General features: G+C 41.3%; 1 protein-coding gene across 3 annotated transcripts in view; it reads right to left on the bottom strand.

Annotated features, from left to right (window-relative positions):
- The window catches only part of secisbp2l (SECIS binding protein 2-like), an 89508-nt gene extending 76534 nt beyond the window's left edge, over window positions 1-12974 (bottom strand). For 2 of the 3 annotated variants that reach the window (XM_043677423.2, XM_043677424.2), the window contains exon 1: window positions 12821-12973. In XM_043677423.2, coding sequence (XP_043533358.2) covers window positions 12821-12856 — 36 coding nt within the window. In that variant the 5' untranslated portion in view covers window positions 12857-12973. Of the gene's footprint in view, window positions 1-12820 lie in introns of all 3 variants that reach the window. The other variant, XM_043677426.2, reaches the window with a different exon arrangement.
- Window positions 12975-21270: the final 8296 nt, after the last annotated feature.

Raw genomic sequence — 21270 nt, 5'->3', positions numbered from 1 at the left:
TGACACAGCAGTGAACCTGCACAGTTACTGCCTTTGCTTTGTGAATTCATGTATCGGTGGACATTGGAGTGTGTCTGGGAAAATTGACAAAAAGTGAAATTCACAACTGATCTTGGAGTAATGGGCGAAGTTCACACCACAGAAGTAGATAAGTGTACTGTTTTAAGAGTGACCTACAGAAAGTCTGCAGTAGTGAGTAGAGTAGGTTCTTTCTTCATATGTTTTTTGAGATACGTCTCTTGGTTAAACTTAAAATATAAGCCATAACTATTCACTTAACCTGGGGCAGTGTTTTGTAGAGGAATAAGAAGGTGTTATCTTCTGGGTCTGTAGATTGTGAAGGAGCAAAAATGGCCTTTAGTAGAGTGATATGCGCTTCTTGTCAGATGTGGGAGTTTAAAGAGAGTTTAAGGGTTACTGCGGATTATACCTGCAATAAATGCTGTTGGTTGCGAATCTTATCAGATTGAATGGATTGGTTGGAGAGACAGTTAGAAACAATGAGGAATTTGCAACAGTAACAGTATGCGATGGATGGCAGTCATAGGAAAGGGGGGGGGGAAAAAAAAGTCTCAGATACAGTCACACAGATGGATTAACTCTAGGCACGGGAAGAGAGGTAGGCAGCTAGTGCAGGAGCCTTCTGTGGCTATCCCCATTTCAAACAAGTACGCCGTTTTGGAAAATGTAGGGGGTGATGGATTCTCAGGGGAGCGTAGCACGAACAGCCAAGTTTCTGGTAGTGAGACTGGCTCTAATGCGATGAGGGGTACGTTGAGTTCCAAGAGATCAATTGTGTTAGGGAACTCTCTAGTCTGAGACCAGCAGTGAAAAATCAGAATGGTGGGTTGCTTCCCTGGTGTCAGGATCAAGGATGTCTCGGAGAGGATGCAGAATGTTCTCAAGGGGGAGAGGGGCCAGCAAGAGGTCATTGTCTACATTGGAACCAATGATATAAGAAGGGAAAAGGTTGAGATTCTGAAGGGAGATTACAGATAGTTCGGCAGAAATTTAAAAAGGAGATCTCGAGAGTAGTAATATCAGGATTACTCCCAGTGCTACGAGCTAGTGAGGGCAGGAATAGGAAGATACAGCAGATGAATGCATTGCTGAGGAGCTGGTGTATGGGAGAAGGATTCACATTTGTGGACCACTGGAATCTCTTTTGGGGTAGAAGTGACCTGAACAAGAAGGTTGGATTGCACCTAAATTGGAAGGGGACTAATACTATGACAGGGAGATTTGCTAGAGCTGCTTGGGAGGATTTAAACTAGTAAGGTTTGGGTAGGGCGGGGGGGGGGGGGGGGGGAATCCAAGGGAGATAGTGAGGAAAGAGATCAATTGGACACTGGTACAGTTGAGAACAGAAGCGAGTCAAACCAACAGTCAGGGCAGGCAGGGACACGGTAGGACTAATAAATTAAACTGCATTTATTTCAATGCTAGGGAGAGAATAAGGCCCCTCAAAGATCAGAGCTGAAAATGTGTTGCTGGAAAAGCGCAGGTCAGGCAGCATCCAGGGAACAGGAGAATCGACGTTTCGGGCATAAGCCCTTCTTCGGGCTTATGCCCGAAACGTCGATTCTCCTGTTCCCTGGATGCTGCCTGACCTGCTGCGCTTTTCCAGCAACACATTTTCAGCTCTGATCTCCAGCATCTGCAGTCCTCACTTTCTCCCCTCAAAGATCAGCAAGGCGGCCTTTGTGTGGAGCCGCAGAAAACGGGGGAGATATATAAGATCTTGGCCTTATTGTAATTGAGACATATAAGATAATCAAAGGGTTAGATAGGGTGGACAGTGAGAGCCTTTTTCCTCTTATGATAATGGCTAGCACAAGGGGAAATAGTTTAAATTGAGGGGTGACAGATGTAGGACAGATGTCAGAGGTAGTTTCTTTACTCAGAGTAGTAGAGGCAAGAAGTGCCCTGCCTGCAACTATAGCAGACTTGCCAGCTTTAAGGGCATTTAAATGGTCATTGGCAAACATATAGATGAAAATGGAATAGTGTAGGATAGATAGGCTTCAGATTGGTTCCACAGGTCGGCGCAACACAGAGGGCTGAAGGGCCTGTACTGCGTTGTAATGTTCGAGGTACATTGATAGGAAAGACAGGGATATGGGCCAAATGCAGGCAAACAGGACAAGTTCAGTTTAGGAATGCAGGTATGTATAGACAGGTTGACATGGAAGATCTGTTTCTGTGCTGGATGGCTCTATGATTGATAGCCACCACAAATAAAAAAACATTTATTTTGGGAGATGAAGGGGATGGGGACAGGGACAGGGATGGGGCATGAGGGGAGGGTAAGGGGGCAAGGAGGAGGGGGACGAAGGAAAGAGTAGGAGGCAGCAGAGGAGCGGGGACGTAAGGGGATGAGAAGGAGGGAGAAGAGGAGATGGAGGAGGACTTGGGGGAGAAGGTGGAGGAAATCGACGAAGAGGAGGAGGAGGAGGAAATCAACAAAGAGGAGGAGGAGGAGGACAAGGACATGACAATGGGGGAGAAGAGGAGGAGCAGGAGGTTGAGAAGAAGAGGGCCAGATTTTGGGGAGGGCGGGGAGGAGAATGCGGAACAGTTGATGGGAAAAGAAAGCAGAGTCAGACAGTGTGTATTGTTATACAACTACTGTAGTACATGACATTTTCTAATGACATCATGTATCAAACTTTCCAGCTCAACTTTAGTTTAATATAGACCGAGAGGAAATACAGTTTAAAAGGTGGCAACTTTACATTATATAATTATGTTTAAACTATAATTCCAATTAAACCCAAGAAACAGTTAACAGTTAGGGATTTCAGATTCAAGGTAATGCTTGAAATTATGTATTTAATTTGTGACTGATTTTATAGTTATCTTCAATGCAGCAGTTTTAAAACAAAACAAATAATAAAACATCTTTTAAATAAAAGAACAACCTACAACAGAAGTAGGCCATACCAACCTTTATGCCTGTTCTGCCATTAAGCATTATATCTGTTGATCTTTCTACTCAATTACAATTTTATTTTAAAACACAAATCCTATTCTGTTGCAAAGAAGGTTGCATCAGAGTACAACAGGATCTTGAGCAGGTGGGCCAATGGGCTGAGGAGTGGCAGCTGGAGTTTAATTAAGATAAATGCAAGGTACTGCATTTTGGAAAAGCAAATCAGAGCAGGACTTATCCACTTAATGGTAAGGTCCTTGGGAGTGTTGCTGAACAAAGAGGCCTTGGAGTGCAGGTTCATAGCTCCTTGAAAGTAGAGTCATAGGTAGATAGGATAGTGAAGGCAGCATTTGGTATGCTTTCCTTTAATGGTCAGAGTATTGAGTATACGAGTTGGGAGGTCATGTTGCGGCTGCACAGGACATTGGTTAGGCCACTGTTGGAATATTGCATGCAGTTCTGGTCTCTCTCCTATTGGAAGGATGTTGTCAAACTTGAAAGGGTAAAGAAAGGTTTAGGAGGATGTTGCCAGGGTTTGAGCAATAAGGAGAGGCTGAACAGGCTGGGGGTGTTTTTGCTGGAGCGTCGGAGACTGAGGGGTGACATTATAGAGGTTTATAAAATCATGAGGGGCACGGATTGGGTAAATAGACAAGGTCTTTTCCCTGGGTAGGGGAGTCCAGAACTACAGGGCATAAGTTTGGGGTGAGAGGGGAAAGATATAAAAGGGACCTGAGGGGCAACCTTTTCATGCAAAGGGTGGTGCATGCATGGAATGAGCTGTCAGAGGAAGTGGTGGAAGGTGGTACAATTATAATATTTAAAAGGCATCTGGATATGTAAATGAATAGAAAGGGTTTAGAGGGATATGGGCCAAGTGCTGGCAAATGGGACTAGATTAATTTAGGATATCTGGTTGGCATGGATGAATTGGATTGAAGGGTCTGTTTCTGTGCTGTAAATCACTATGACTCTATTATAGAGGGGATCTGAACCGAAGCAACCTTGGAAGTGTTGCTTTTGAATCAGTTCAAGGTATATTGGATCATTTGAACCAAGAATCACCAGGATCAGGTTGCAAGTTTGCTCACTGAGCTGGTAGATTTGTTCTCAGACCATGCTAGGAGGAGGAGGAGAACGTTACCATGCTAGTCAACATCATCAGCGAGCATTTGGAGACTCACTGATGATGTTACCTAGCATGGTGACGAAACAAATCTACCAGCTCAGTGAGCAAATTTACAACGTGATCCACAACCTGAGCTACAAATCTTCTCCAAAATCACAAAGGACTAGAATATTAAGGTATATCAAGGATTGATACGAAACTCCAGTTGAGGAACATTAGCCCCCTAGTCAATCAGTCATCGCTTGATACAGAGTTATTATTTGAACAAGCTACTTGTAAAGACAAAGCTCAGTGAGACAAGAATAATACAAATTATGTAGGGGACAAATACTGCAGAATATCCTAACTTCATGTGCAGCTCAAAAGAACCCCTCATACCACAAAAATTAAACAAATTTCAAGGTCTGTTATTTTTAAACCAGAAAAGCAATACCTCAAAACCTATTAGGATTAATGGAACAAGAGAAATAAATATAAAGTGTCTGAACACTCTCTATCCTGAGAAACTGAATATCAGTAACAGAACTTTAACGCTGTGCGGGATGTACTGGAGATATATCGACAGTCCAACATAACGCCCAGAGGGCAGGTAGAGAGAATTTTATAAAATCAAACTTGTTTAATTCTTTTGTTTTTAAACAGATCCTTGCCAAGTCTTAAAATAGCTGCTGCCGAAAACAGAATGAACAAACTGACTTCTTTCAGAAGTGTCCAGCACGTTTCAGGACAAATTCAAACATCAGCTCTTATAATGTGACCCTCCTTGCACTGGATGGACATTCCAGCAAAGCCAACAAAGGATTAATAGACAAGCTGTCGACTTTAGCTAGTTCTGAACAAAGCCATTATAGGTGTAGTTGGTGCAAATTATTCTATTTAGCCACCACAAATACACAATGGGTACGGATAAGGAATCAAGATTAGAGTGGTGATGGAAAAGCACAGGTCAAGCAGTATCCGAGGAGCAGGAAAATCGATGTTTCGGGCAGGAATATGATGAGGGAATGTCAACCTTCTTAGTTGAGTCATCTTTGATTACCAATCTGCTTGAAACACTACATTAAGGACAAAAGGGTAACTAGGGAGCGAAAAGGGCCCCTCAAGGATCAGCAAGGCAGCCTTTGTATGCGAGTATTTTGCATCAGTATTTACTGTGGAAAAGGACATGGAAGATATAGAATGTAGGGAAATAGATGGTGACATCTTCAAAAATGTCCATATCACAGAGGAAGAAATGCTGGATGTCTTGAAATGCATAAAAAGGGGATTTATCCCCAAGACCTGATCAGGTGTACCCGAGAACCCTGTGGAGAGCTCAGGAAGTGATTGCTGGGCCTCTTGCTGAGATATTTGTATCATCGATAGTCACAGGTGAGGTGTCGCAAGACTGGGGGTTGGCTAATGTGGTGCCACTGTTTAAGAAAGGTGGTAAGGACAAGCCAGGGAACTATAGACCAGTGAGCCTGACGCTGGTGGTGGGCAAGTTGTTGGAGGGAATCCTGAGGGACAGATGTACATGTATTTGGAAAGGTAAGGACTGATTAGGGATAGTCAACATGACTTCATGCGTGGGAAATCATGTCTCACAAAGTTGATTGAGTTTTTTGAAGAAGTAACAAAGAGGATTGATGAGGACAGAGCGGTAGACGTGACTTATATGGACTTCAGTAAGGCATTTGACAAAGTTCCCATGGGAGTATGGTTAGCAAGGTTAGATCTCATGGAATAGAGGGAGAGCTAGCTATTTGAATACAGAACTGGCTCATAGGTAGAAGACAGGGTGATGGTGGAGGGTTGTTCTTCAGACTGGAGGCCTGTGACCAGTGGAATGAAACAAGGATAGTGCTGGGTCCACTACTTTTCATCATTTATATAAATAATTTGGATGTGAACATAAGAGATATAGTTAGTAAGTTTGCAGAAGACACCAAAATTGGAGGTGTAGTGGACAGCAAAGAAAGTTACCTCAGATTACAACGGGATCTTGATCAGATGGGCCAATGGGCTGAGAAGTGGCAGATGGAGTTTAATTCAGATAAATGAGAGGTGCTGCATTTTGGGAAAGCAAATCTTAGCAGGACTTATACACTTAATGGTAAGGTCCTTGGGAGTGTTCCTGAACAAAGAGACCTTGGAGTGCAGGTTCATAGTTCCTTGAAAGTGAAGTCGCAAGTAGATAGGATAGGGAAGCCAATGTTTGGTATGCTTTCCTTTATTGGTCAGAGTATTGAGTAAAGGAGTTGGGAGATCATGTTAAGGCTGTACAGGACTTTGGTTAGGCCACTGTTGGAATATTGCGTGCAATTCTGGTCTCCTTCCTATTGGAAAGATGTTGTGAAACTTGTGAGGGTTCAGAAAGGATTTACAAGAATGTTGCCAGGGTTGGAGAATTTGAGCTATAGGGAGAGGTTGAATGGGCTAGGGCTGTTTTCCCTGCAGCGTTGAAGGCTGAGGGGTGACCTTATAGAGGTTTACAAAATCATGAGGGGCATAGATAGGAAAAATAGACAAAGTCTTTTCCCTGGGGTGGGAGAGTCCAGAACTAGAGGGCATAGGTTTAGGGTGAGATGGGAAAGATCTAAAAAAAACCTAAGGGGCAACCTTTTCACGCAGAGGGTGGTACGTGTATGAAATGAGCTGCTCCAGGAAGTGGTGGAGGCTAGTACAATTGCAACATTTAAAAGGCATCTGGATGGGTTTATGAATAGGCAAGGTTTGGAGGGATATGGGCTGGGTGCTGGCAGGTGGGTCTAGATTGGGTTGGGATAATACTCTCTGTGGCGAAATCGGTTAGCACGTTTGGCTATTGACTGAAGGGTTGGTGGTTCGAGCCTACCCAGGGACGCTCATGCATTTAATTAGTGGGCGGCACGGTGGCACAGTGGTTAGCACTGCTGCCTCACAGCGCCAGAGACCCGGGTTCAATTCCTGCCTCAGGCGACTGACTGTGTGGAGTTTGCACATTCTCCCCGTGTCTGCGTGGGTTTCCTCCGGGTGCTCCGGTTTCCTCCCACAGTCCAATAATGTGCAGGTTAGGTGAATTGACCATGCTAAATTGACCGTAGTGTTAGGTGAAGGGGTAAATGTAGGGGAATGGGTCTGGGTGGGTTGTGCTTCGGCAGGTCGGTGTGGACTTGTTGGGCTGAAGGGCCTGTTTCCACACTGTAAGTAACCTGATCTAATCTAAATATCTGGTTGGCTTGGCGGGTTGGCCAAAGGGTCTGTTTCTGTGCTGTACATCTCTATGACTCGGAGCCAAAAAGTAAGCAGCTCCAGGCTTAGCTAAAAGCATGTTTCTGATGTCAATATCTCTCAAAAAAAGTGTGATTTATAAAGAGAAACTGATGTTATGCCTACACTTTCAGCTTACAATTACAGTACGACTGCATTTGAACTCTTGCAAGAGAACGTCGATCAACTGAAAGAAACTCAATGTACATTGACTTGCTGGACACTAATTCATGGGAATTTATTCTGAAGTCTTTTGATTTTAAATAATCCTTCATGACTTCTCTCCCTTGCTTTTTCTCGTTTCTCTTTTCTCTCTTTCTTATATGCACGTGCTAATGTATTGCAAACCATTCCTAAAAGTTTTGAAAGCAGTAATAAATCCTACTTTGTTTAAATGCTAAAGAATTCACTGTGGATCATCTTAGGTTGGACTTCACAAACAGAGTTTGAGGAAACACACCACTGCCTATTTATTAAAAGGAAAAGGAAGAATTGTTAGCGAAAAAACTCTGAAGGCAAAAAGAGGAAGACAGTAAAATCGTTCAATGAATTTCACCCTGTTCTCAAACACCGGTTTTTCTGCATGTAGTTTACCAATTCCTTTGTCAATATAAACACCTCAATTAGATCATCCCAGAACTTTCCAAACAAATGGGAATACAAAGCAAGTTTACATAGTCTTTCCTCATTATTTAACCCATTAAGCACCATGACGATTGTACTGAAAAGTTTTTTTTAAATCATTTCCAAGGACAACAGACCTTTCCTTTGATTCAGTGCCTTAAAATGAACATAGTATTTCCAAATGACTAACCAAGGCTCAGTAAAAATGTAACATCACATTCTGCAACAAGTTTTTTGTGCATATCTAAATCCTTTAGCTCCTCCACAGTGCCTAGTCTTTTGAGACTAAGAAAATATTTCAATTCATCTATGTGAACAAAGGATTTGATGTAAAACTTCACTACATTGAGGCACCATGTCCTGTTGTTTTGCACACTAACTCTGTAACTTCCTACTGCCATCCATATAGCTCACCTCCGAATTGCACATCATCTGCAAACTTTGATATACAGCTTTATTCCTTTAAAACATGATTTGCAGTAAGCCCCCTGAACAGATCTGCAGAAGACCATTTGCCCTAATCTGATACCTCTCAGTTAACTACCAAGCAATACAATTAAATGCTATTTACAATTTTGTGTGCTCTTATGATTTCCATGCAACCTTTGCAAATATCTTCAGAAGTTAATTTAACTTTGAATGCTCATATAGACACTATTACCACCAAGGTTAGTGACTCCTTCAAAAAAAAATCAGTCAGGCACAATCATCTTTCTCAAATCCTTGCTGACTCTAATCAACTGATACTCATTTAAACGTTCTGTCTGATATTTTCCCATCAAACTTCCTCCCAAAGGACCTTCTATTGGTAATTCACGTGCTACCCACAGCACCTCCTTAACCCACTGGTAATACAACGTGATGAACTTCTGCCAATTTCTTAACAAAACTGGGTTTTGAGGAAGGGTCACTTGATCCAAAATGTTCATTTTTGACTTCTCTCCACAGATGCTGCCAGACCTGCTGAGCTTTGAGCAATTTCTATTTTTGCCTGATTTACAATATCCGCAATTCTTTTGGTTTTTATCAAGTGGCCTTGATGAGCCTGCATCTGGAACACTGTATATAGTTTTGGTCTCCTTATCTAAAGGAAAGATATATCTGCCATAGATGGCATGCAAAAGGAGAATCATCATACTCTTTTTCAGGGATGACAGGATTGTTTCAGGAGGATGGACTGCAGCGAATGGGTTTCAAATAATGGGAGGTGATTTCACTAAAATTTACAAACATTCTTACAGGATATGACAAGGTGGTTATAGATAGGATGCTTCACCTGACTGGTGAGAGTAGAACCAGGAGAGAAAGCCCCAGAGTAAGGCTGAGGCCATTTTAGATTGAGATGAGGAGGAATGTCTTCACATGGAGGGTGGTGAATATTTAGAATTTTCTAATCCAGAAAAATGAGGAAGCTCAATCACAGTGCACATTCAAGACAGAAGTCGATGGATTTCTGGATACCAAGGACATCAAGGGATATGGAGGTAGCATGGAAAAGTGGCGCTGAGGTAAAAAACAGTCACGATTTGTATGATGAACAAATTCAACACCCATTTCTGCTCCTATATTTTGTGTTTTTAAGATGTTTCTGCTGAGCATAGATGCACTGTGCAAAAGCACTAAAGGCAAGAATATTGTCTCAGATAATGGATGAATGGAATGTGTAAAATTCACTCAGCTATGTCTGAGGGGGCTTGGAATCCATTAGCCTGGCCAATTGTGAATATGCAGCATGGAAAGGGTCTGTGCAATCTACATAAGCATGGTAATACAGGGACAGGAAGAGAAGATAAAGTCAATATAATTATGCTAACAAAATAAATAGAAGGGATAGAAAATGGTTCAGTGTATTTTGTTGGACCCAAGTTTGTTATTTTGATGTAACCTATGTGGATCTTTGTTTTATTAACTGGAACACGAAAGATAGAGATCAAAAGTAGACGTGCAATATAAAATGTGGATTAGATTTCTAAAGGAATTCCAGAATCAGTGAAGAAAAGTATAAAGACCGATAAAAACTTGATCCTACTTTGATACAACTTTGATGTTTAACAACACATTCGAGGAAAGATCCCAGCTTGCCCAGCACATCAGCATAAAAGGCAAGGTTGAAGCACCTGCAACCATCCATTTTGTGTGGATGATAGTAGTGGCTTCAAGAGGAAACCAAAATCTTTCAGAGGTCAATCTCCAGCCAATTCACTCCACGTAACATTAAGCACCACCAAGTGCACAGACTCAAGGGATCGAAAGGCCTACTCTGCTTCTATTTCTTATGGTCTTATGGGGATCAGCAACGGAATGTTGTCTGGAGAGCAGGGTGTGTGGTAACATAGCATTACCATCAGCATCAAACACCTTGGACAGTTTGTTTCTCCGTGTCCTATTTAATGTATATAGTCACAAAGGATATCAATGCTATGTTTTTGGAGCAGACTCTGTCAGAAATGCAACTAATTAAATTTCTCAGATCATTTATGAAATCTAACCAGAGGTGCAATCACTCAATAAAACATTTTGCCTATGGCACCAGCATTCAAATGCACACAGATGAGATTCATCTGCAACGCTCTAAAAGATCAGTAATCTCTCAATCCCTGTTGCAATATTGCAACATACATCTTGAAAAATTAATCCAGGAACAATATGGCAACACCTATTACATAACATTTAACTTTTATAAAGAGTCATAGACTCTTTTGTCAAAGATTTATTGTATTACCAAATTTAGTATCTAATTTTCTGCCACTCTCTACATTAAATGATCTATGTAATCCCCGTTGTTCTGACATAAATAACAACAGTACCATTTCAGTTTTGTTTGTGAAACATAGTGCTATTTGTGCTCTTGTATAATAATAAATTAAACAAGTTTACAATATCACATGACGACTTTATAATATCTTGCATATTATTTCATTATATAACTTATTTCATTATACAATCTTTAATGCAGTGAAACGTCCCATGGCATATCACAGAAGCATACAAAAATAAGATACTCTATCCCACAGGTAAACATTTTTAAAGGGGTAAATTTTAAGAAATGTCTTCAAGCAGGAAAGCAATGTAGAGAGGCAGAGAGATCTGGGTGTAGGGAGAAAATTATAGAGATCGAGGCCTTGGCACAATCACCAATGATGGAGCAACTATGAATGGGAACAAAGAGGCGATCAGGTATCTCAAAGCACTGAGGTTCATGGAGATTGGAAACAGAGGGACAGGCAAGATCACGGGGGAATTTGAAAACAGAAAAGCGAATTTTGAAATAAAGATATTGCTTGACCAGGAACTAATAAATGTCAGCATGCTTAGGTGTGACAGAGGAACAGGACAACAGAACTTGCTGCGAGTTAAGACACAGATAGCAAGGTTCTGAACTACCTCAAAGTTGCAAAAGGGTACAATGTCAGAGACCAGCCAGGAATGGGCTGTATTCAGTTTTAAGATTAATCACATTTTATTTGAGATGTTCTCTGTTTATTTACATATTTTCTCCATATACTTTTATGCACAAGAACCAATGTAAAAAAATGAATGGTGTCATGAATATCAGGGTATTAATACAAACTAAACACTGATTTAATTCTATAAATAATATAAATATATCATTAAATCATAGTAATTGTTAAACAAATTATTAACACCCAAGAATTATACTGATGATTTGTAGCAGCCTGTTTTTAGGTTTCAATTTCAAACAAGAGTGTTTGCAGAAATACTGAATTTAAAACACTTTTCCTTCAAAGGGCAACTGATTTAGTACATATATTCAATGTGCATTAACTTCCATATAGGTGTAGTACTTACTCAAGAATAACTTCAACTTTAGCTAATTCCATATTTACTTGTTAAAAATAAAACAACTCCAAAAGATAAAGTAAAGAACTAAAATCTATCAATGCTAACATGAAACAGTGCATTTTAACATTTTAAACCAGAACAGCGAATTACACAGGCAGTTCTTCTATAGTACTGAGTAACAAAGTGATTGAATAAACTGACGTTAGTTGACTCAACTAAAATAGTTTAAAATTAAATCTAAAGTGTAATTGTTGATGTTTTCAAGTTGTATACAATAGTTGAAAATTTAGATTTTCTACAAACAACCAAATAATAAAAACTGGAATTGAACTTTAGTAAGTGACATTTGTCTCACTACAAAAGATCTTTGCTGTATATCGGTCTCCACCACAATAGAATGTAAAAAATTTTCATTCTTCAGTCAAACATTTCCTGTGATTCTCACCGCTGCAGCACCAGTTGGGCCACATTCCTAGAAGAATACTTAAGATAACGCTTTAATTGTAGGGTAGCTTATCATTTGTAACAGGTACATGGGATCAGATACATGTTGCAACGTAAAATTACTGTAGCTCAACTGCAAGTGATCAAATAATTTATAAAAAGTGTTTTATTTTTGTTGTATCTAGAATTGTTCCAAGTGACTTTCCTGATTGTTTCACGGGGCAAGTGTTTAAACTCAATTTATTACTAGGCCAAGTGTCCAAATTGGAAATGCGTTAATTCTTATGAATTGCAGCCTACTGTGGTGATTAAAACCCAAGGGTAAAAATTAAGTCATGTTTTTAAATGTTACTTCAATGTTATGCTTGTCAAATCGAAAGCAATTAAAATTCCCTGATGAGAAACAAAAGGGTGGATTTTTAGAAGTGGAGGGATCGAAATGTCAGATTAGCAAACTCCGATTAAAACCCAAAACAAACAATATTATCAGCCACAAACATCATATAAATCTGAAGGCTATGGCGAGTTGGACTCGATTGCTTTACAAGCCCAGATCCGGAGGAAATTTTCCACTCAGGGCCGCTTCAAGGCCTGTCCTCCTCAACACAAACAAGCCAGTGCCATACACACAAACACCCGGTGCTTGATCGGTTTACCTTCGCAGCCGCCGCCTCCTTCTTCCTTCTCTCCATCCTCGTTCCGCCGCAAGACGTTGCTTTCCACCCTCCCCCTCGTGCTCAGTACTCAGCCGCTGTCAAATGGAGCCCCTCGCCAACACTGCCTCTCGGACTCCAGGCTTCATGCTGTCGGCCAGGGTAGGGCTGTTGTCGCCGTCACGTAAACACGTCGCCACTCGGATTTGGCTCCGCCCCCCCGCCGCTCGGAGTCGCGCGCCCGGGGCCTCCGGCACCGTGGCCCCGCCCCTGCCTGCTCGGCCACGCCCACAACCGTCCGCACCCCCCCCCCCCGCCGCCGCCCCACGTCTAACCCCGCCCTCCAGCGCACGACCCGCCCGCCGGCGCAATCCCCGCCCACCACCAATCATGGCCCCGCCCCCTGCTCTGTCCCTTATGCCACGCAGCTTGACCCCCACCTGCTTGGTCAGCCCCGCCCAAGACCGAGCCTGGTCACGTCATCCAACATACTAGCCTATGTCAAGCCAAGCCAAGCCCATCAAACGCCCAAACCACTGTCGAAACAAAAGTTGAACAGTAGGTGAATCCCGGAAGGGCATTTTAAAAAATTTAACGTATTTTTCTAATCAACGTGTTGAGAGATGTCATTACCATCTCTCGATCAGGTGGGACTTGGATTTGGGCCTCCTGATTCAGGGGTAGGGACACTATCCCTGCGCCACAAGAGGGCCTAAACTTGAACCTGACTTTCCTGGTTCAGATACTCCCATTGTGCTACAAGTGTCTCTTCATGTTATAAAACATCCCTCTGTAGATATTTGTAATCAGCCTGGCCAGTGATGTTCATACAGACTCCTGCAATAAGTTGGACTTAAACCATGCCTCCTGGTTCAGTGGTAGGGACACTACCACTACCACAAAAACCTTCAACAGCCCTTTCTATACTTTCACCATAAGCAATTAGACAACACATTTGAGGTGCAACACAAACTTCTTTTAAACTGCATTAGTATTTAAATAATTGACTATTTCTTAAATATTAAGTAGCATACATTTAAAACTAAAATATAATTGTAGAGTCCAATTCATACAGCACAGAAACAGACCCTTCAGTCCAGCTGACCACACTTCCTAAACTAAACTAGTCCCACTTGCTTGTGTGTTGGCACATATCCCTCTAAACCTTTTCTATTTATGTACCTCTCCAAACATCTTTTAAATGTTGTAACTGTACCAGCATCTACAACTTCCTCTGGCAGTTCATTTCATATATGGCAAAAGTGAGGACTGCAGATGCTGGAAACCAGAGTTTAGATCAGAGTAGTGCTGGAAAAGCGGAGCAGGAAAATCCTGTACCACCCTCTGTGTGAAAAGGTTGTCCCTCAGGTTGCTTTTAAATCTTTCTCCTCTCACCTTAAAAACACACCTTTTGAACTCCTCTATCCTTGGGAAAAAATCTTTGCTATTCACCTTATCTATGCCCCTTCTGATTTTATAACTCTCAACTGTGGGGCATGATGCCTCAGTGGTTAGCTACCTCACAGTGCCAGTGACCCACGATTCCAGCCTCAGGCTACTGTCTGTGTAGAGTTTGCACATTCTCATGTGTCTGCATGGATTTCCTTTGGGTACCCCAGTTTCTTCCCACAATCCAAAAAAGATGTGCACATTAGGTGAATTGGCCATAGTGTTCAGGGATAGGTAGGTTAGGTGTATTAGGGGAAAGTGAGGACTGCAGATGCTGGAGATCAGAGCTGAAAAATGTGTTGCTGGAAAAGCGCAGCAGGTCAGGCAGCATCCAAGGAGCAGGAGAATCGGCGTTTCAGGTATAAGCCCTTCTTCAGGAATGAGGGCCCTTCCTGAAGAAGGGCTTATGCCCGAAACATCAATTCTCCTGCTCCTTAGGTGTATTAGGGCAAAATGTAGAGTAATAGGGTTGGGAGGGGTCACTCTTCGGAGGGTCGGTGTGGACTTATTGGGTCAAATGGCCTGTTTCCACACTGTAGGGACTCTAAAATTCAACCTCCTACCCTCAGTGAAAAAAGTTCCAGCCTACGTAACCTCTTCTTATAACACAAACCCTCCACTCCTGATAATAACATTGTAACTTTTTTCTGAACCCATTCCAATTTAGTTACATCCTTCCAAAAGCAGGGTGAACATAATAACTGTGCACAGTACTCCAAAAGTAGATTCATCAATGTCCGATACAACCATAACATGATGTCTCAACTCTTATACCCAATACTTTGAGCAATGAAGGCAAGTGTGCTAAATGCCTTCTTAGGAGGAGAAAGTGAGGTCTGCAGACGCTGGAGATCAAAGCTGAAACTTTATTGCTGGAACAGCAATAAAGTTTCAGCTAAATGCCTTCTTAACCATTCTGTCTACCTGTGACACAACTTCCAAAGAACCAAGAACCTGCTCCCCTAGGACTCTGTGTTTGACAACACTATCCTGACATTAATTGTATAAGCCCCTTGTTTATCTTACCAAAATGCAATACCTGTCCCCTCACCTCCATCCAAGGCCTCACATTTGGCAGAGATTTTCTTGCACATCCACCCACCTCATCAACTGCATCTGTTGCTCTGAATGTGGTCTCCTCTATATTGGGGAGACAGAATGCCAACTCGCAGAGTGTTTCAGGGAACATGTCTGTGACACATGCACTAAACAACCCCACCACCCTGTGGCCCACCATTTCAACTCCCTCTCCCACTCTGCTAAGGACATGCAAGTCTTGGGCCTCCTCCACTGCCAAATCAAATCCATCCACTAACTGGAGGAAGAACGCCTCAACTTTTAGCTTGGGACCCTTCAAGTATATGGCATCAACATTGACTTCACTAGTTTCCAAATCTCCTCTCCCCCTACCTCATTGCAGATGTAAACCTCCAATTTGTCACCACTTCTTGACCTCTCCTACCTGTCTATCTTCCTTCCTACCTATCCAATCCACCCTCCCACCCCCATCACAATTATCCCCCACGTGCACACACCTATCACCTTTCCACCTACCTTACCCCCATCTCCAACGGCTAATTGTCTCTTATCCCTCTTCCCCCTCCACATTCCTGATGAAGGGCTTATGCCAGAAATGTTGACCCTCTTGCCCCTCGGATGCTGTCTGACCTGCTATGCTTTTCCAGCTGCACCCTTTTCGACTCTGACTCTCCAATGTCTGCAGTCCTCACTTTCTCTTACCTTGCATTTATCCAAATTAAAGTCCATCTGCTTTTCCTCAGCCCATTGGCCGAATTGACTAAGATCAGCTTATACTCTTCCAACAAATTCATTTGATCCCGGTTGTGTATACCTAACATATCCTTCTTCCTTATTCTTGATCAGAGCATCAATATCTTTATTCATCCATTTTCCCTTCTCCTACCAAGCTTATCCTTCACTCTAAGAGGAACATACTGCCTTTCACTTTTGAAAGCCTCCCACCTGCCAGTCGTCCTTTACCTGCCAACAGTCTACTCTAATCAACTTTTGTAAGTTCTTGTCTCATACCATTAAAATTGGCCTTACTCCAATTAAGAACTTTAATTTTTATGTAAGGCTTATCCTTTTCCATAACTATTTTAAAACTAATAGAATTATCATCACTGGACTCAAAGTGATCTCCAGTCATTTGCCCTTCCTTATTTCCCAAGAGAAGGTCAAATTTTGCTCCTTCTCAAGTATGTACATCTACATATTGATAAAGAAAATTTTCTTGAACACTCTTAACAAATTCCTCCCCATCCAGCCCTTAGCACTAAGGCAATCCCAGTCTATGTTTGGAAAGTTAAAATCATCTACTATTATAAACCTATTATGCTTACACATATCTGAGATTTCTCTACATACTTGCTCTTCAGTTTCCTACTGACTATTGAGGGGCCTGTAGTACAATCCCATCAAGGTGATCATCCCCATCTTATTGCTGAGTTTCACTCATATAGCTGCATTGGATAATCCCTCAGGAATATCCTTTCTAAATACAGCAGTAATGTTTTCCTTTATCAAAAATGCCCCTCCTCCCTTGCCTCCAATTTGATCCTTCCTATAGCATAAACGACTGTGATTTAATAGGCCAGATATTGGTATCTACTTGGCAATGTGAAATTGTCCAGGTATGTCCTGTGTGCAAAACATTAGAGCAAGTCCAGCCCAACTAATTACTCTTCATCACTCTACTCTCAATTATCAGCATCATCCAAGTGCAGATAGAAAGTCAACAATAATCAAAGGGAAATCTCTGTTGGTCAGAGGCAAACTTAGCACAAAGGAAGGTCATCTCAGCCATAGGATATCATTTGGGGTTCTCAGTGTAACGTCCTAGGCCCAATCAAGTTCAGATACTTCCTCATAAATTCAAAAGATGTGCACTGATGATGATACAATGTTCATAAGCTCTTCAAATCCAGAAGAGTCTTGCGTCCATATGCATCAAGACTTTGACAATATCCATGTTTGAAAATTGGCAAGTACCATTTGTGCTCATTCGTATCTCCAAAAAGGGACTATTTAACCACTTTCCCTCAACTTCAATTGCACGGCTATCATTATGAACATCCGGGGGATACTATTGCCTAAATGCTGAAGTGGTACAGCTATATAAATACAGTGGTTGCAAAAGCAGGTCAAGGGCTAGGAATTCTGAGGTGAGTAACTCACCTCCTGATTCCTTAAAGCCTGTTCACCATCTACAAGGCACTAGCCAGGAGTGTGATGGAATAACCTCTACTTACCTCGATGAGTGAAGCTCCAGCCACACTCAAGAAGTTCAATATCATTCAGGATAAAACATGCCACTTGATTAGCACCTTATCCACCCCATCAACATTACTTCCCTATACCCCTGAGGTACAGTGGTATCATTATTTACTATCTACACAATACACTGCAGTAATTCACTCTGGTACCATAACATCTACCAACTTGAAGGATGGGGCAGCAGATGTCTGGAAAATCTCCCTCATGCGACTTCTTCTCCAAACCACTCACCATTCTGACTTGGAAATATATTGCTTTTCCTCCACTGTCACTGGTTCCAAATCCTAGAACATCCCTCATAATAACACTGTCCATGCACCTTTCTGTTGTGAACTGCAATAGTTCAGGAAAGTGGTTTACCATATCTTCTCAAGGCCAATTAGGAATGGACAAAAAATACTTGTCCAGCCAGTAATGCCCACCTCCCATGAATGAATTGAAAAAAGACAATATCTGGCATATTAATTTAGCAAATATAATTTACCAATAACATTTTTTTCTTGTCTAATTGAAAACTTATCCAGAAGTATAGCAATAGCTGTTGAGACAAACCAAATTTCTGGTCTTTCACTTGAACTAGGAATATAGAAACATAAGACGTTATTAACTTGCTAACATTTACCAATTTGAAAGATGATTCAGCCCAAACCTTTAACCCTGTTTCTTTCTCCATCAGCACTACCAAACATGTTAATATTACCAGCATTATCTGTTTTGATTTCTGATTCCCAGCATCTGCAACATTTTACTATTATCTACTTCCCTTTTAAAAGCTATTGTGAATCTTCTCCCATTACTATACTATTATCCAAAAAGAAAAATAAGAGTGCCTTGGCCAACCAGGGAAGTTGCAATAGTATTAGATCAAAGGAAAAGGCTCATAAAGTTGCCAAACAATGTTGTAAGCCTGAAGATTGAGAGAATTTTAATATTCAACAAAGAAGAACCAAGAAATTGATAAAGAAATAGAGCAAAACTACAAAATCATAAAAATTGGATTGCTATAGCTTTGAAAGACATAGAGTCATAGAGATATACAGCATGGAAACAGACCCTTCGGTCCAACCCGTCCATGCCGACCAGATATCCTAACCCAATCTAGTCCCACCTGCCAGCACCCAGCCCATATCCCTCCAAACCCTTCCTATTCATATACCCATCCAAATGCCTCTTAAATGTTGTAATTGTACCAGTCTCCACCACTTCCTCTGGCAGCTCATTCCATACACGTACCACTCTCTGTGTGAAAAAGTTGCCCCTTAGGTCTCTTTTAAATCTTTCCCCTCTCACCCTAAACCTATGCCCTCTAGTTCTGGACTCCCCGATCCCAGGGAAAAGACTTTGTCTATTTATTCTATCCATGCCCCTCATAATTTTGTAAATCTCTATATGTTAAAAGAAAGAATTAGCAAAAAACAAAATTGGGTAGATTACAGATGTTTTGGTGTCCATAGAAGTGGATGCAGAATAGTACATTGCTGCCAGGGCAAGGATTTAACTGAGCAGTTGTAAATCACTGAATACAGATAGTGAATAGTCAGTGCTCGTGGTCCACAAATGAATGTGTACCAACAACAGATTCATCCAAAGAACTGGGAGACAGCTAGCATAGGAGTAAGAAATAATAAGTTATTAAGTGGGTTTAGAGTAATAGGGAATGCATTCAGATCTAAACTGGATTTATTGTGCACATATAAAGCAGGAAATAAGATTGATGAGCTGTAGAGTCAGGAGATCATGTAGGACTAAAGGACAAAGATAAAGTTGCTGTAGTCCTATTGGACCACAGTGGATTATCATTGGAGAGAAATGACTTGTGGTGATTTAATCTGAGGGCCAGCATGTTGAGAGGGAGAGATTGAGAAGGAGAGTCCTTCTTGGTAATGTCAGTTCGTCTGGGAATCGAATCTATGCTGTTGGGTGTCACTCTACATCACAAACCAGCTTTCCAGCCAACTGAGCTAGCCAACTAAATTGGAATTAAATTGAACAACATGTTTATGAAGGAGATAACGTGGAATGAGTGGGTTGTCTTATGAGAATTTGTTGGATCGACTGAGCTTTTTTTCCATTGGAGTTCAGAAGAGTGACTTAGTTAAAGTGTATAAGATCCTGAACGGTATTGACGAAGTGGATGTAGAAAGGAAACAAAAACAGATATTGCTGGAGAAACCCAGCAGGTCTGGCAGCAACTGTGGAGAGAGAAAAACAGAATTAATGTTTCAAGTTCAGTGACCCTTCTTCAGAACTTGTTTCCTCTTTTGGACCAATCCAGGAAAGGGGGGCACAATTTTACTATTAGAAGGTCACCCTTTCAGAACAGAGATGGGGATTTCATTTTCTCTTAGCGGTTTGGAACGTCCTGCCTCAGGGTTGGGTGGAGTTGGGGCCATTGACTACTTTTGAGACAGAGGTGAATGGATTCTTGTTAGGCAGGGGTATCGTGGATGAATGGAAATGTAGAATTAAAACACAGACAGATCAGCTTCATTCTTACTGAATGATGGAGTAGGCATGAGTGGCACAAAGGTCTATTTGTGGTCCTATTTCATTTGTTTAGGTTAATTTTGTTCACTATCCTTTAACTAATCCCAAGTGCGTGGCAGCCCACGCACTTAGTGAAAAATTGTTATCAGTGTTTCTAATCACTGTGACGCCAGTTGAGGACACAATAAAATTTGGTTGTGATGACTCCAATCCTTGCACAAATGGCCGTCACCATCTGGACTCACATATGACAAATATACTCGTGAGTAAAATGCTCAATTGCCCGTGGAACTTCAGCAGGAAAGAAAAGGATAAAATAGTGTCTTGGCAAAAAATGCGTAGATTCCTTTTAATATGTATAGCCCGGCCTCCAAAGAATCTAAACTGAAATACAATGGGCACTTTTGTCCTAACCATTTAGATAAGATCATAACAGAGCTGGTGCTAATGTTTAATTCCATAGGACACAACAAGCTTTGTTTCAAATAAGAACACACACCCAAATGTTCACAATAAATTTAAATTGGAACACATGATTGTTCATAATAGATACACTTTAAAAATAGCTTCAATGTTTTTCTGCTTATTCATGGGGGAATATTCACTTGTAAATATCAATCTGAGTAACACTTTTAATCACCTTTTGATATTTAATAGTGTAAGAATTAAGGACAAACTATAGTTTTTATTGTGAAAATGTTAGTATACTCTAAAATGTTAATTCTGAACTCTTTTTTTCTCTATGTATGCTACTGTAGATGAACTGTACGATTACTTTCTTTTCATACTGTTCTTACTGATTGCCAACATTTATGATTTTTGAGTTTTTATCTTTGCCATTTTATTCACAACATCTTTTTCCTCCAGCAATGAGGGGCATGGATAGGTTAAATAGACAAGGTCTTTCTCCTGGGTTGGGGGAGTCCAGAACTAGAGGGCATAAGTTTGGAGTGAGAGGTGAAAGATTTAAAAGGGACCTAATGGGCAGCTTTTTCACACAAAGGTAGGTGTGGGTATGGAATGAGCTGCCAGAGGAAGCGTGGAGGCTGGTACAATTACAACATTTAAAAAGGCATCTGGATGGGTATATGAATAGGAAGGGATTAGTGGGATATGGGCCAAGTGCAGGTAAATGGAATTATCAGTGTTTCTAATCACTGTGACGCCAGTTGAGGACACAATAAAATTTAGGATGTCTGGTTGGCATGGACGAGTTGGTC

Source organism: Chiloscyllium plagiosum, unplaced genomic scaffold, assembly GCF_037043375.1.
Source record: "Chiloscyllium plagiosum isolate Xiang-an unplaced genomic scaffold, Cpla_swu_hap1 HiC_scaffold_39, whole genome shotgun sequence".
NCBI classification, from domain to species: Eukaryota; Metazoa; Chordata; class Chondrichthyes; order Orectolobiformes; family Hemiscylliidae; genus Chiloscyllium; species Chiloscyllium plagiosum.
This window is presented reverse-complemented; position numbering and strand designations above follow the sequence as displayed.